Raw genomic sequence first — 12,306 nt, 5'->3', positions numbered from 1 at the left:
CCCCCTGGGTTACCTGGCTGCATTATTCCTGCCTTTATAAGTGTCACTGTCAACTGGTGTCGCACCTTAGACAAGGGGAAAAAGTCATGGCACTCCATGTGACAATGTTTTTGCTCATGATTGGCTGCTCAGGTCTAAATGCTGTCCCAAAGGAAGGTCATGTGCTTCCCCATATTTGGAAGCCCCACTCTGATAGCAAGGGCTCTTGCAGTGCATCAAAAAGGTATTCTTTGCTGATATGGGACTTTTTTGTAAATTTTTTGCTGACATGGTACAACATCAGTAAATCCTGCTTCAGAATTGACTTGGTGTGCTGATTTTCTCTTCATTGCTGAATTCTGTACAGGACTGTTGTAGATTCATGCACCCACCCTTCACAAGGGTTACCGGTGGATGTCTGTGTACTATGGTTGGGTGAATGGTCATGGGTCATACATTGCACATGTATGGGGGGTGGGCTTTGTGGAGACATTGTCACTTTTCCCTGAATGAGCAGAAAGTGTCTCTTTAACACTGACTTATTTTTCATTTTTGCAGATTGTTGACTGGTAAACTAAATAGAGCAATGTGTATAGATTTGACAGCATTCTGCCTCTAATACCATATTCTGGTTTGAATATCCCGGTTAAACAAAATGAAAAATGTATAGTATGACTGGTGACAATACAGACTGCATTTGTAAATTATGATATTATCTATTTCATAGGGCAGTCTGGGGCATTACTAAAGGTAAACGACTTCAAGGCTAGCAAGTGCAGCTTCTCCAGAGCTTAGTAAATGTGGTAAAGCTCTGTTAACTTTCATCATCCAATTTTTTTTTTTTTCCTTGCAGTAGTTGGGTATTCTTTGCAAAGTGAAGCTTGATCTCATCTACCAAGCTCGGGAGCCACTGTACTTGCAAAGTGCACAGTCTATTTGCCTTTAGTTCCTCCACCCCTATGATCTCTAAGTATTGATCCATTCCAATAAAAGCTTTATGCTGCTGTCTTGAACATTTTTTTTTGGAACGGATCAATACCTAAGCTTATATTGCCCTATGAAACAGATAATGTTCTGCATTTACAGATGCTGTCACCTAATAGTAGAAGCCTTCAATAATAGTTTAATGGTTTTGCCTGTATTTATTTGGGTTGTACGCCATCATATAAAGCGGTAATATTATTTCCGTACACAGTTCTGACCTCCTTTACCTTGATGTCTCTCCTTCTGGGATCTTTGGCACATCTATGCTAAGATATTTTTCATACATGCCCATAAATATCGCTTCTTGCTGCTCCCATTGATGAGAACTGATGATGTGATTCTGTCCAGTACCAAACACACTGCTGTCATCACTCTTCTGCACAGCCTCCTGAACAGATTTAAATGTGCTCCCTAAGTGACAAACACAATTTTTTTTTATTTGTAAGCAGTCATGCAACATTGTTTTTTTTTAGTTTTAGTAAGTTCTTAATTTCAAGGGCTTGTACACACCAGACCGAATTCTAAAACGCATGAAGGCTGGTGTGCGTTGTGCAAGGGTAGAAGGGGGTGGTGCTATACATTGTTACAACGCATATGAGAAATGTGTTAACCACTTGTAATAGGAGTAGTGGTATATCATTGAAGAATTGTGATGTAGTGATTACATATGTTCAATCGTTGATATACACTAGAGATCGAGGTTGCCGATATTTAGGGAAAGTGCATGTCCTGGGGTGATGCCTGCAGCTAGAGGTACCGGTGTCGATAGCCAATGTTGGCTGACTTGTAATGACAACCGATGCGGCTGAGAAGCCGCTCGGCTGTCATTACAAGAAGCAGGAGGGGACGTCCCCCCCCCCCTCCCGCCGTGTTCCATGGCTCACCCGGGTATCCCGTCCCACCGGGAGACCCGAGCATCCTACCTCCCTCGCCACCGCCGAAGAGAAGAACCGGTGTAGCATGAAGATGTGTCCCTGTGAATGCCGGTATCCCTGCCGCAAGTGCACATGCGCCAGTCTCCATGTAAAAAAACAGGTGTAAAAAAATGTACTCAGCGCTGAATTAAAAAAATGGACAGCATTCAAAAAACAGCCAAACTTGGCGTTTTGAATGCTTTTCAGTGCTGAGGAGGGGGTTCGGGACTTTTAGACCCCCAGATCCCTCCACAAGAAGTACCTTTAGAAAAAAAATTTTTTTTACATGTCTGAAAATATCAGCCGATACCGATATCCGATGACCAAAATATAAGTATCGATATTAAAAAAACGATATCGGTCGATCACTAATATACACCATACTTACCTTATTTGGAAAACTGTTTTAATACGTGCAAAATGATCTATGCTAATAAATTTACAATTTTTGTAAATTTAGTTTGTTATTGCTAATATGCTCCATGGTGCTATACCTAAAACTTCTATATAGTAAATACAACGATGCCAGGACCCCTAAATAGGATATAAGTGTGAATACCTCTTTCGTTACCTTTTATATTCTTTCAGAATTGGGTGCTGAACATCCAATAGAGAAGTTCCCCCTACTATTCCAAAATATAGATGAATGGAAAGCAAAGGACCAACATTGTTTTTTTAGTTTTAGTAAATTCTCAACTTCAAGGGCTTGTACACACCAGACCAAATGCTAAAATGCATGAAGGCCGGTGTATGTTGTGCAAGGGTAGAAGGGGGTGGTGCTATACATTGTTAAAACGCATATGGGAAATGTGTTAACCACTTGTAATAGGAGTAGTGGTATACCATTGAAGAATTGTGATGTAGTGATTACATATGTTGAATCATTGATATACACCATACTTACTTTATTTGGAAAAACTGTTTTAATGCATGCAAAATGATCTATATTAATACATTTAGCATTTTTGTAAATTTAGTTTGTTATTGCTAATATGCTCCGAGGTGCTATACCTAACACATCTATATAGTAAATACAAGGATGACAGCACCCATGAATAGGATATAAGTGTTAATACCTCTTTTGTTACCTTTTATACTCTTTCAGAATTGGGTGCTGAACATCCAATAGAAGAGTTCCCCCTACTATTCCAAAATATAGATGAATGAAAAGCAAAGGACCAACATTGTTTTTTTAGTTTTAGTAAATTCTCAACTTCAAGGGCTTGTACACACCAGACCGAATTCTAAAACGCATGAAGGCTGGTGTGCGTTGTGCAAGGGTAGAAGGGGGTGGTGCTATACATTGTTACAACGCATATGAGAAATGTGTTAACCACTTGTAATAGGAGTAGTGGTATATCATTGAAGAATTGTGATGTAGTGATTACATATGTTGAATCATTGATATACAGGTCCCTCTCAAAAAATTAGCATATTGTGATAAAGTTCATTATTTTCTGTAATGTACTGATAAACATTAGACTTTCATATATTTTTGATTCATTACACACAACTGAAGTAGTGCAAGCCTTTTATTGTTTTAATATTGATGATTTTGGCATACAGCTCATGAAAACCCAAAATTCCTATCTCAAAAAATTAGCATATCATGAAAAGGTTCTCTAAACGAGCTATTAACCTAATCATCTGAATCAACTAATTAACTCTAAACACCTGCAAAAGATTCCTGAGGCTTTTAAAAACTCCCAGCCTGGTTCATTACTCAAAACCGCAATCATGGGTAAGACTGCCGACCTGACTGCTGTCCAGAAGGCCATCATTGACACCCTCAAGCAAGAGGGTAAGACACAGAAAGAAATTTCTGAAGGAATAGGCTGTTCCCAGAGTGCTGTATCAAGGCACCTCAGTGGGAAGTCTGTGGGAAGGAAAAAGTGTGGCAGAAAACGCTGCACAACGAGAAGAGGTGACCGGACCCTGAGGAAGATTGTGGAGAAGGACCGATTCCAGACCTTGGGGGACCTGCGGAAGCAGTGGACTGAGTCTGGAGGAAGACTGGGGAGAGAGAAATGCCAAAATGCCTGAAGTCCAGTGTCAAGTACCCACAGTCAGTGATGGTCTAGGGTGCCATGTCAGCTGCTGGTGTTGGTCCACTGTGTTTTATCAAGGGCAGGGTCAATGCAGCTAGCTATCAGGAGATTTTGGAGCACTTCATGCTTCCATCTGCTGAAAAGCTTTATGGAGATGAAGATTTCATTTTTCAGCACGACCTGGCACCTGCTCACAGTGCCAAAACCACTGGTAAATGGTTTACTGACCATGGTATTACTGTGCTCAATTGGCCTGCCAACTCTCCTGACCTGAACCCAATAGAGAATCTGTGGGATGTTGTGAAGAGAAAGTTGAGAGACGCAAGACCCAACACTCTGGATGAGCTCAAGGCCGCTATCGAAGCATCCTGGGCCTCCATAACACCTCAGCAGTGCCACAGGCTGATTGCCTCCATGCCACGCCGCATTGAAGCAGTCATTTCTGCAAAAGGATTACGACCAAGAATTGAGTGCATAACTGAACATAATTATTTGAAGGTTGACTTTTTTTGTATTAAAAACACTTTTCTTTTATTGGTCGGATGAAATATGCTAATTTTTTGAGATAGGAATTTTGGGTTTTCTTGAGCTGTATGCCAAAATCATCAATATTAAAACAATAAAAGGCTTGCACTACTTCAGTTGTGTGTAATGAATCTAAAATATATGAAAGTCTAATGTTTATCAGTACATTACAGAAAATAATGAACTTTATCACAATATGCTAATTTTTTGAGAGGGACCTGTACACCATACTTACTTTATTTGGAAAAACTGTTTTAATGCGTGCAAAATGATCTATATTAATACATTTAGCATTTTTGGAAATGTAGTTTGTTATTGCTAATATGCTAATATGATATACCACTACTCCTATTACACCATTAATAAATATTTTTTAAATTGCATTTCTGTTAAGCTGCCATTTTAGATAGTATTACATAAAGGTCATAAGTTTCCTTAAGATCATAAGAGGAGATTTACAGAGCTTTAGAGGGAAATTCCGGCAAAATATGTGCAGTTTGGAGAGGTTTTTGTGCTTAAGAAAACTCTTCCAGAGACTAGTTGTATCAAAAATTACAGCTTAATAAAAAAAAAAAAAACTATAACCTATTGTGTGTAAAATGTATGTTTTATGATATCTCCAGGCTTCAAGCTGTCAGGTACATAAGAGTTTTTTATGTCCATAATATTTTTATACACTCACATTGTAAAGAAACAATTTTTTGCATTATATTTCATACCAATTTAGTACAAATGAGTGCATGTTCTAACAAATGCTGTATTAGATTCAGACTGAGGAAGAAGAAAGGCCACACACAGGAACCAAATGTTTCATTTTTCAGTACTGTGTGTAGCCCAGAGAATGACTTCCATAAGTTGTTCACAATGGGTAAATGTAAAACCAAAAATGAATTGGCGTTATTTCAACCTTAACATAAATCAACTACAAAAAAAAGTCCATGGATAAAGTCCATAGATAGAGTCCATGGCAATCCCACACCATGAAAATGTCTGAAAAGTGATCTTCCAACAAAACAATTGCCACCACCAATGTGAGAAGTGCCCACTCACGTAGTTCCAGTGACCTTGAAATGAATAAAGGTCAGTAAGCGCTTCAGGATATTGATAAGCCCTTCTAAATTGATCACGGTCTCCCGATCAGATCTCTAGATAAAATTCCTAATCTCCCTCTCTCTCATTAGTACAGATCCCATGCACTAGAGAGAGAGAGAGAGAGAGGGAGACTAGGAAAATGTATTCATTTAGAGGTCACTGAAGTTACAATGAGTGGACACTTTTCCCATTGGTGGGGGCAATTGGTGTTTTGCTGAAAGATCACCCTTGAGACATAAGAAGATCACATTTTCATTGTGTGGAATTACCACGGTCGATCTATGGACCTTATCTATGGACTTTTTTTGTAGTTGATTTATGTTAAAGTTGAAATGGTGCCGATTCCTTTTTGGTTTTACTGTAATAGTATTTTCCTATAGGGAAGGCAGCTTCATTATTTATGACAGGAAAGTAGGTATCTTTATGTTAATTCATTGGTAAATTAGATTCCAGCCAGGAAGGATAGGAACAAATGTTCTTCCAGCCATTGACAGTCCAATGTTAACAGTTCTTGGCTCACTGTAAATGCTTCTGGTGCTTCACCAATTATATGAAAGGTATTCTATTTATTATGTGAAATGAGTGGTGCGCTTTATCCAAGTGAATATGTACAATTCAATGTGCATAAATCTCAAATGTGCAAAATCAAATTATACAAAGTAATAAAAAACAAGGTATATTGAAACAATATAACCTCCTATCTCTGAAGATAACCAATCGGTGGAAACGCGTCAGACAGGAGGCGTGCCGTCACCACGTCGCTCGGGATCTGGGCTGCAGCCGGACCCGGGCATCATAGGAATCCCTCACCGCTCTATCAATTCATTTGCGATTTCTGTCAGCTAACATGTAAGTGTATATTTTATTTTAATAAACGATGTATCAAGGGTAATACACTATCAGTGGTCATTCCTTTACATGTTATGCTGGAGTGATACGATCCTTCTGTTGAGTCTCACCAATCGGCTGCTTAATCATCTGGACAGAGAGACATTCCCTTCCAAGAGTTTTTTGGCAGAGTGCTTCATTTATACCCATCTGGTAAAAGGCCAAGCAGGCTACTTTGCATGCACGGTGGAGAGCACGATTTTTTTTGGTTTGAGCACAGTGATTGATTGTTTGATATTGCAAAGAGGAGCACTTACTTTTAATCCGTCCGGTAAGGAGTAATTCTAACAGGTGGAGGGAATTGTAAAGTCACAATTTGATTTCATCACCATCTGACAACACTTTTATCACTGGACTATTATTCAAGAAGTTTAGACACGTTGTGTTTGGGACTTTGTTTCAATATACCTTGTTTTTTTATTACTTTGTATAATTTGATTTTGCACATTTGAGATTTATGCATGAATTGTACATATTCACTTGGATAAAGCGCACCACTCATTTCACATCATACATTTATTTTTTATCTGGGAGCAGCTTATCACAGACCAGCGCACTTTCTTTTATATACATATTCTATTTATTACTGTCTTATACCTATACTGCTAAATGGGTAATGCATTCCAATATTAATTGCTATACCCCACAACTGTAACATCATGTCAAGCCTTACCCCATGTTTACTGTGCCTTTACATAATAATTTGGGCCCAGTTGACCCAAACAAACTATTTCTTTTACTAACAGGTGTGCTTGTTGGGAGCGCTGTATAAACTGTATGTAACATCAGCTACATACAGTATACAGCACTGTGATCAAGCAGAGGGACAGGAACCTCCCATCCCACTCCCAAAAGACAATCGAGTCGGGCTAAGCTCTTCTAAGTCATTTACGGCAAGCTGTGTATCCTATACATGAATACAAAGCTGTGGCAGAGATTGTGATGTCAGCAGTCTGCCTATCTGCCTAAGCCAATCAGAGGAAGCTTTGTTTTAATTAATGTGATTGACTGAGCAGAGCTCAGCCTATCTCGATTTTGTGCTGTGAGTGAGACGGGAAGTTCCTGTCCCGCTGCTGAATCACAGCGGTAGCGGTGTAGCTATTATCCTTGGATGCCGTCATATGACGGTGCACCAGAACAGCCTCTCTCGCGCGTCCCCGGGGTTGCTAGGACACGGCGCGATCCCGATCTCGGTAAAGAGTCAATGACATGACTCTTTACCCATGTGATCAGCTGTGCCCAATCACAGCCGGTCACATGTAAATGAGGAAGTGCCGTTATTCGGCTCTCCTTGCCTCACACTGTCAGTGTGTGAGGCGAGGAGAGCTGATCAGCGGCTCCTCCTCATAGGGGACACAAATACAAGTAATCAGGGCACTGATCATCAGTGCCCTGATTACACAAAATGTAAAAAAGTGCCATTTATGCCTAGCATCAGTGCCCACAATCAGCTCATCTAGGCACTGATGGGCACTGACTGGCAGCACTATGGGCACTGGTTGTGGGCACTGATGGTGCTGCCCATCAGTGTCCATCAGTGCCACCCATCAGTACTCATCAATGCCCCTCAGTGCCACCCGTCAGTGTCCATCAGTGCCGCCTGTCAGTGCCCATCAGTGCTGCCCATCAGTGCCGCCTGTCAGTGCCCATCAGTGCCACCTATCAGTGCCGCCTATCAGTGCCACCTATCAGTGCGGCATAGTACCTCTTCATCAGTGCCACCTCATCAGTGCCCATGAGTGCCACCTCATCAGTGCCCATCAGTGCAGCCTATCAGTGCCGCCTCATCAGCGCACATCAGTGAAGGAGAAAAATGTATTTTTTTAAAACATTTACTCACAGAAAATAAGAAAAACTTTTTTTTTTTTCAAAATTTTCTGTCTTTTTTTTTTGTAAGAAATAAAAAATCCAGAGGTGATTAAATACCATCAAAAGAAAGCTCTATTTGTGTGAAAAAAATGATAAAAATTTTATATGGGTACAGTGTAGCATGACCGCGCAATTGTCATTCAAATTGTGAGAGCGCTGAAAGCTGAAAATTGGCCTGGGCAGGAAGGGGGTGAAAGTGCACTGTAGGCAAGTGGTTAAATAACAAACATGTTATACTTACCTGCTCTGTGTAATGGTTTTGCACAGAGCAACCCCGATCCTCCTCTTCTCTGGTCCTCCGCCGGTGCTCTTGGGCCCTCCCCCCCCTGCCAAATCCACTGACACTCAGAGAGAGGCTCAGTCCAGCCCGCCGCTCTCTGCTCTGTCTGTAGTTGAAAGCAGCAGGAGCCAAAAGCTGGCAATGCTGCCTCTCTGTCCAGTGAAGAGAGAGAGAGGAGAGAGACCCTCAAGCACAGCGCTGAAATGAGATTGGGGCGCAGGTAAGTATAAGGGGGGACTGGTGAGGGGGGGGGGGCAGGGGTAGCCGCAGACAGAAGGTTTTTTACCTTAATGATGAGAATGCACAAAGTTAAAAAAACCTTCAGCCTTTCCAGATTTATGGTTGCTGAATAGGAAAGAAAGCAACAGGAATGTCACAGACTGTGTGGAGGGAACACAGATTAGGGAGAGAGAAAAGAAAAGCAGGAGAGGTGACAGGACAAACAGGTGACAAGGAAAAGGAGACAATAAAAGAGTTAAACTTACAAGGATAGTGTATTATCTTACCTCTCCGATTTACTCTCCTTTCTCCCTGGCAGCGGCAGGGCTATAAGAGTGAGCACTATAAAGCTTCTGTCAGCTTTTCTCTCTTTGTGAGCCAAGACATAAAGTCAAGGCTGGAAATGTACATACAGTATTTTGATTGAAGAAAGTTAAATATACTTTTTAAAACCAAAGAAGTGACTACCCTGGGTTTCAACAAAATGGCGGCCTACAGCAGGAGGAAACGGGAGCAATGGTGGTGGTAATTTGTAAAGTTTTTAGATCACTATTCGCCTATAAAGGGTGTGGGTTTTGCCGTCGTCCCTAGAAGGTTTGTATGTGGGGGTGGTACCTCAAGCCAAGTTATATGGGGCTTTTTAGGCAAGTAATTTCCAGAAAATATCCGTTCATAAAAACGATAAATATTTAATATTTTGAATTAAATATGATACAGGTAAGTACATAGTTGTGAGTATTGGGTGATAGACCCGAGTGAAGTAGTGTCCAAAGTACGAAAGTTATGTGACGTGTGAAATTGGGGACAATTTAGGATAATCTCTATAGGTCAGAGACTTTTTCCTGCGTTTGTCCCTACGCGTTTCGGCTTCCTCTTGAGCCTTTTTCAAGGGTGGTTGTCACCAATTATATATATTTTTTGTTCCATTGTATGATTAGGGTATGCATCCTTTCTGAACAGCGAGAGCCTGAGCTGCCTCAAATTGGTTGCGAGTATGGTTAATTGTTTAATGGGATTCCTTCCGGTTTTATCATAAAAAGCGTCCAATTGGATCGGGAGCTTGGTATGCCGTCTTCCGGTTACTGTCTAGGTTGGTATATCTCCCTCTGTCTATAGGGATCTTGATAGTGATCCGGGTGATCCCCGAGTCCTATCCTGGTTGTTGGTGGGCGTCCGCCCTTGTGGGGTACCTTGTTCCCCTAGGGTGCCTTTTCTGTTTAAGGCTAGCGCTGTGGCTTCAGGTTTGCAGTGTGCTGCTCTCTGTCCTCTCTCCTTCCTTGCCGTGGTGGTGGCAATTTACAGCATGCACTCGTTTTGGTAGCATACTTATTATTGTGGAATGAATGTGCTTTTGTTAAAGAACATTAATTGTTATCAAAGTGTTATGGATAACGTTCCACTTTAAAGACACAGTAATAATGGAGTTAGGTTTTAACTGTTGTACTGTGGACTAGCAATCTATGGTAATGGCCTGGGACACCCAATGTCTCATATATTCATCTTTGCAACTGTAAACAGGGAAAGAACATATAAACTCCATGCATGCAGTGTCCTGATGGGAACTGAATCTAGGACCTCAGTCCTGCAAGGTGAAATTATCAACTAATGTGACATGTTAAAACACAGGAATCATCAATGAAATCGTGTTACCTGTAATTGATTTTGGTGGCTTAATCTTCATTATAAGCACTGGTTGTGTGATCCTTGGCTCTGATAGATGCGTACCAGCAGACTAAAATCAAAACAGCCACAAATAATTGGTATTTTTCATTACAAATAAAATCCACAATGAAAACAAAATGATCAAGTAACCCTAAATGATCTATTGAAAAAAAGCTCCTGGGGTTCTTACAGTAAGCGGTGGTCAATTTATCATTTTAGAAAGCTTGCTTGCCAGGGACAGAAATCCAATCGTGATTTATGCTTTACACATTTACAGGCTTATTTAAGACAATGTAATAGCAGGGATGATTTGCAAAGTGCATTAATCCATAGCAACCAATCAAATCTAAGCAGCTGACACAATGAACGATGATTGCTCAAGTGATTGCTCGTTGGTTGCTGTAGGGTACTGCACTTTGCTCTTTGTCTATTAACACAAGTACACCAACCATATCATTTGTAACAAAGGAGTCAATAGAGTTAGGTATTAAAAAAAAAAAAAAAAAAGTTTATACCTACAGAATGATACCTGCAGGTCTCAAACCTATTGCCAAATCACACAATTTAAAGTTCTGAAATTATGGTACAAGGAATATAATTATATACAAGCCTGCCATCTAGTGGATACAGGACGCAGGTGAAAAAAATGGAACACCCTTGGCATACTAAAGTCTAGGGACTATCATATTGGAATCATAAAATAACATGGCAGCTGCAGAAATCCAGTCCCAAAGGTTCAGAAGGAGAACATTTAGCATAAAATATGTGAATTCAAATCTTTGGACATTTACATTTTTGATTAATACTAAGATAAGCGATGACATCTGCTGTACTTAAGGAAATCAGCAATATGAATAAAACGAAAGTAGAAAACATGACATATAGCAACCTTCAGTATTAAATAAATCGAGAACTACTGTTTGTTAGCAAGCATGTATCTAAAAGAAAAGAAAAAAAAATGATTTACAGTAAAGCAACTTCGTGGAGCAAAGTACATGACACGGGCTTCTTAAACCACTTCTGAAACAGAAGATTTTCCCCCTTAATGACCAGGCAATATTTTGCGATTCGGCACTGTGTCACTTTAGCGGAAAATTGCATGGTCGTGCGACACTGTACCCAAATAAAATTGATGTCCTTTTTTTCCACAAATAGAGCTTTCTTTTTGGTGTATTTGATCACCTGTGCGATTTTATTTTTTGCGCTATAAACAAAAAAAGAGCGACAATTCTGGAAAAAAAAATATTTTTCACATTCTGCTATATAATCTTCTCAAAATAAAAAAAATGTAAAAATCTAAATTTAACATTTTAGGCCAATTTGTTTTCTGCTACATATTTTTGGTAAAAAAAATTGCAATAAGCATATATTGATTGGTTTGCGCAAAAGTTATCGCATCTACTAACTACAGGAAAGATTTATGTCATTTTTATTGTTTTTTTTAAATTTTTTACTAGTATTGACAGCGATCTGCGATTTTTAGCAGGACTGCGACATTGGGGCGGACAGATCCGACACCTAACTGACATTTTTGACACTTTTGGGGGGGACCAGTGACATTACTACATTAATCAGTGCTAAAATATGCACTGTTACTGTAATAATGACACTGGCAGGGAAAGGGTTAACATTGTGGGTGATCAAGGGGTTAAATGTGAGCCTAGGGGAGTGAATCTAACTGTGGGGGGCGTGGCTTGTGAAATGATCATAGAGACCTGTGATCCCATATAGAAGGATCACAGGGGCTCTATGATCATTCCAGGGAGGACAGTCGGCTGTGTTTACAACAGACGACCGTCCTTTTCTCTCAGCGGGGAGCGATCACGGGTGTCAGGCGGCAATCAGA

At 40.2% G+C, this 12,306-nt stretch overlaps 1 protein-coding gene across 1 annotated transcript in view; it reads right to left on the bottom strand.

Moving 5' to 3' along the window:
* The window catches only part of WDR93 (WD repeat domain 93), a 94,510-nt gene that overhangs the window by 50,815 nt on the left and 31,389 nt on the right, over positions 1-12,306 (bottom strand). The window contains exons 6-7 of the mRNA XM_082254671.1: positions 10,449-10,530; positions 1,191-1,374 (exon numbers count right to left, since the gene is read on the bottom strand). Of these exons, the coding sequence (XP_082110797.1) occupies positions 1,191-1,374; positions 10,449-10,530 (266 nt within the window). The remainder of the gene's footprint in view (positions 1-1,190; positions 1,375-10,448; positions 10,531-12,306) is intronic.

Source organism: Pelophylax lessonae (genome assembly GCF_965119305.1).
Source record: "Pelophylax lessonae genome assembly, chromosome: 4".
Classification (NCBI taxonomy): Eukaryota; Metazoa; Chordata; class Amphibia; order Anura; family Ranidae; genus Pelophylax; species Pelophylax lessonae.
This window is presented reverse-complemented; position numbering and strand designations above follow the sequence as displayed.